The 5,000-nt window shown below is 40.3% G+C and overlaps 1 protein-coding gene across 12 annotated transcripts in view; it reads right to left on the reverse strand.

Moving 5' to 3' along the window:
- The window catches only part of tup (LIM1_Isl and LIM2_Isl domain-containing protein tup), a 64,264-nt gene that overhangs the window by 22,941 nt on the left and 36,323 nt on the right, over window positions 1-5,000 (reverse strand). For 6 of the 12 annotated variants that reach the window (XR_010851769.1, XR_010851756.1, XM_067096699.1 and 3 more), the window contains exon 6: window positions 4,846-5,000. This exon is cut by the window's right edge and continues 14 nt beyond it. Coding sequence is in view for 8 of the 12 variants with exons in the window: in XM_067096699.1 (XP_066952800.1) it covers window positions 4,846-5,000 (155 nt within the window). In the remaining 4 variants the exon portion in view is untranslated. The remainder of the gene's footprint in view (window positions 1-4,845) is intronic. The other 6 variants (XR_010851792.1, XR_010851776.1, XM_067096453.1 and 3 more) reach the window with 1 other exon arrangement.

Genomic DNA, 5,000 nt, shown 5'->3' on the forward strand with positions numbered 1-5,000 from the left:
CAATGAGATACATTGGCCCCGCAAAGCAATTACGGCATCTCGGAAAAGCCGTCATACTGCCTTTTGTTTTTTTTCTCTCTTTTTATTCCTCCTCCTCCTCCTCCTCTCCCTCCTCCTCCTCCTCCTCCTCCCCGCTTCTCTTTTGCTAATATATATCTTTTGGGCAACCACACGTAACTCCATATATCTGATGGCCAGTTTGCCGCTCTCCCTAGATCGCATTTCAGCTTAGCATATGAGGAGGAGAGGACCTAAAATCTCTCCTCCTCCTCCTCCTCCTCCTCCTCCTCCTCCTCTTCTTCTCATCCTCTTCTTCTTCATCTTCTTCTTCTTCATCTTCTTCTTCTTAGTAGTTTTTCCTCTTTTCTTACTCTCGAGATCGCGTAGAGTTGGAGGAAGGAAAGGAAGGTGTCCTCTTTATCTCCATTTACTTCTCTGTCTTCCTTTTTCCTCTCCTTGTCCTCATTCTTAAAATAGATCTTTATTCTTCATTGTGTTATTGGAATTACAAGCAGGATGAACATTTCCTCGATTGTCTTCCCAGCGGAAGAAAACGAGGTCATCCTTTTCTCAAAATGCATAATTTTTCTTCTCGATCATCCGCTCTTCCTTTCCTTGGAGGAAGAAAACCGTGAAGTTCTTCCCTCCTTATCATGAAATTTTCTCTTTATTGATTTTTTTCCTACTTCAAGGTTATGTTGAATTGTTCTCCGCAATTTCTTCCTCATTCTCATTTCATTTATTCCCCATCTCGTGTTTTTTTTTATTTCTTTTGCTTTCGTTTCTCTTTCATTGATTTTCCCTCCTCTTCCAGAGGATATTTTATTCTATTCTCTTCATACTCATTCTTCCTTTTCCTCGAGTTTACGACCAAGAAAAATAAGAAGACAGCCTTTATTCATCTTCAAGCATAGACATTTTAGCTCTTCATTTTCTTTGTCATTTGTAAGTTAAATCGAACTGAGGAATGTAAAATTGTCCTCCTCCTCCTCCTCCTCCTCCTCCTCCTCCTCCTCCTCCTCCTCCTCCTCCTCCTCCTCCTCCTCCTCCTCCTCCTCCTCCTCCTCCCTCGGATATTCACAGGAGTATGGGCGAGGAATGATTAATTAGCTCTTAATTGAGGATAGTAATGGAGGGATGGATGCATCGCCTAATTTTGGGATGGAGTTGCACGAGAAACTTATCCAATTTTTGGAACAGAATTTAATAAATAGAGCAGTAAATACCTGATACCCATAAAACTTATTATTATTATTATTATTATTATTATTATTATTATTATTATTATTATTATTATTATTATTATTATTATTATTCATTAAAAAGAAAGGCCGTCTAGATGGCGTTGAATTGATATTGCAGTTTCCCAGTCTCTCGAATGAAGTTTGCTTGAGAGAGTGTCTTCTTCCGAGATATTATTAATATTATTATTATTATTATTATTATTATTATTAGCTGTCGTTTCAAAAATATACGTCGAACGCAAACTTTACATGCGAATAAAAATTACTTGGGACAAGAACGAAATCGACTTATAAAACAAGGTAATTAAGAGCCAAGTACTATAAGCAGATAGATGGATAAATGGAGTAAGTGGGTGGGTGGGTGAGGGTGATAGACGAATAGAGGGGAGGGTGTAAAGGGGGTAGGAATAAGTGGGCGGCAGAGGATAGAAGGCAAAAAAGGAGGAAGAGAGCGAGAGCGGGCCAGCCTCTAAAACGACCAGCAAGAAGAGCTCGCGCGTCAAATTTTCAACCAAATATTGACTCCGCTTCCTAATGACTTGGGTCTTTAGACCTGAATTGCCGGCCAAACATCCCACCAGGGGACGGTTTCATTGAAGTTTGCGATGGGTAGGGAAAAACGACACAGAGAGAGAGAGAGAGAGAGAGAGAGAGAGAGAGAGAAAATGTGTATCTTTTTAACTCTCTCTCTCTCTCTCTCTCGATTGGGTACGGGGAAGGGGAAGGGGGGATTGTCTGGTTATCTTGAAACTGCTGCGTCCATCGGTGGTCGTATACAAGATTCACATTAAGGGAGGGTTGGCTGGGGAAGGGAGGGGTAATGATGGGGGGAGGAGGGCCGGTGGCGGTGTTCAGTGACTCGTTGACCCTCCTCCCCCCTCTTCTTTCCTCCCCCCTCCCTTCCCATCCCCCTCTCCCCATCAGTGTTACCTGATCTGACCAGCCAACGTAAAGCTAAACACCGTCCGCGGGCGGTTTCTTTCTTTCATTTCTGCTGTCCTCTTTCGCTTTTTTCTTTTGTTTTTTCTTTCTTTTTATTCGGTTTACGACAAATATCTTGATTAATTCTAATTTCTTTAATTTATGCCGCAGTTCACTTACATTCGGAAGGCTTATATTGGTATTTTGCGTACTTGAACAAAATAAATGCTTATAAGTGTCTCGTCTTTATACCTTGGCAATTTTATTTTCATTAATATTTTTCTTTATATTTTAACAGTGCGTATTTTCTTTAATGTCACGGCTCAAATCCCCAATACCATCTTAATGACATATTTTTTCAAACGAAATTGGCATTTTCGTTTTGTGATTTAATTTTCAAGTTTTCGTGAAAATTCTCTCTCTCTCTCTTCTCTCTCTCTCTCTCTCTCTCTCTCTCTCTCTCTCTCTCTCTATCTATATATATATATATATATATATATATATATATATATATATATATATATATATATATATATATATATATATATATATATATATATATATATATTATATATATATACAGTATGTGCATATATATATATATATACATACATACATACATACATACATACATACATACATACATACATACATACTTAGATTAACTTCCGCAGTGCACCTCCTGCCTCCCCACTCCCCTCCATCCCAAGCGTAGCGGCAGCTACTCGTGGAATGAGTACCTCCCGCGTGAAATCAGCGCCACCTTCGACGAAATTCATACAAGAGACCGCAGCCTGCTGTTGAGAGAGTGCTACAAGGGTGATTAGGGATTGAAATGGACCGATGTGACTATATACGGATTGTTTTGTTTGCGTATGGTGGCCTCTTTTGATCCTGCTCTTCCTCCTCCTCCTCCTCCTCCTTCTCCTCCTCCTCCTCCGCCGCCCTCCTCCTCCTCCTCCTCCTCCTCCTCCTCCTCCTCCTCCTCCTCCTCCTCCTCCTCCTGTTTGCCTGCGTGTGTTTGAGATGGTCTCTGTTTGGTTAGTCTAAGACGATTCGTCGGTTTATTCGAGCGTGTGTGTTATTTGTGATAGAAAAAAAAATGTAGTTTTAAGTAGTCGTATTTCAAATTTTGGTTTGCCTTATCGCAGGATTGTTTTGTTTGTGTAGTAATTAACAAGATAGACCTCGTCATGGAACTTTTACTTTAATATTTGTAGTGTATCTGAATGTGATGTTGATAAATTTGAAATCCATTCATAACAGTTTCAAATAACGTGTTCATTGTCTTAATGAGAATGTAATTTCTGTAATGAACGCCATATTACTACCAACATGGTTTTTTCTGCGAATCCGTGATGCTAATTTGTAAATATGAATGCAGCAACATTTCAAAAGGTAAATAACGAGATAGACTTCTTTATGGAACTTTCACTTCGATTTCTGTAGTTTGTCTTAATGTGATGTTGATCAATTTGAAAACCCACTCATAACGCTGATTTGTTCCTACACAAATGCAAACCTTCGTTCTTACTAAAACCCCAAGTAAAGATCTTTAGGATTGTGTGTTAGGAAAAATACAAATTACTTAAAAAAATGTGCTATATTTCAAATGAGATGCTCATTATTTTAATGGGAATGTAATTTCTGTACTGAACGCCACTATTACTACTAATGATTTTTTCTGCGAATCCACAATATTAATTTATGTATCTGGATGCAGCAGCATTCCACTATCTTGAAAAATATAAGTTTAGCTGCTGAATTAACCCCTGATTTACAAACTGAGATACAGCAGCATTCCGTATATTAGAAGGAACTAAGGGATCCTATTTGATCCTCGGCAGGAAACAAAGTAAGCGCCATCCGGACTTGTGTGTTTGCTGACGCGTTCGTGCCCGAAGATCGGACAAACGCGCGGACTCGCATTCCCTAGCGCATTCTGGAAACTACTTCTCCGGCCGCCTCAACATTCAAAAGACCTCGTCTTTCATATCCAGGACAGAGGTTCTCGTTGGTTCCCGGACCTTCCAGAGACCTCCAATTTGTCAGAAATTGTAAATTAATGCAGTCAGTCATTGGCAGCATAACCAGTATTTCGACTTAATGCACCAGAGTGAAACGGAAGTCATTGTATGGGGTACCCAACTTAAAACCTTACCTGAGAACACCTGTTCTAGGCGATTCAAGTTTTAGTTCGAACAGGAATGGGAAAAGGGATTTAGGGGAGGGGACATTGTAGTATATAACACATTGTTCAGGGGTTTAAAATTGTTTGTCTTATGCAGTTATATTTACTGGAGTTTATCTCTGATATCTCTCTGCAATTGGAAAGCATCTTTCAATTGAATTTTGCTTCGTTTTGAGTTGCGTATATGACAGTGCCTGTGTGAGAGTGAGTGAGTGAGTGTGTGTGTGTGTGTGTGTGTGTGTGGGCGGGTGTGTATGTATACATACGTTGATATATACTGCATTAGAAAGGTGAGTCGTGTAACCCAAAATGCCTAAAGTACACTTTGTATACCGTTAATACATGCACCTTTGCATGCATGGATAATAGGAGGGAAAAAAAGAACAAATCCATCAGAGAGAGAGAGAGAGAGAAGTGGGAAGGGGGGCGGGGCGTTAAATGAAGAACCTTACGTGCTACGACAAAGAACCCAAATAAATTACGGCTCACCTCACATACCTTTTCCTGTTGCATTTGTTTCATGAGTATGGAGCGCTTTTTGTCCTTGCACCTCTTGTTCTGGAACCACACCCGAATCACCCTGGGTGACAGGCCCGTCATCTCCACCAGCTGCTCCTTCATGAGGGCGTCCGGACGGCAGTTGG

The sequence above is a fragment of the Macrobrachium rosenbergii genome, chromosome 1 (assembly GCF_040412425.1).
Source record: "Macrobrachium rosenbergii isolate ZJJX-2024 chromosome 1, ASM4041242v1, whole genome shotgun sequence".
Taxonomy (NCBI): Eukaryota; Metazoa; Arthropoda; class Malacostraca; order Decapoda; family Palaemonidae; genus Macrobrachium; species Macrobrachium rosenbergii.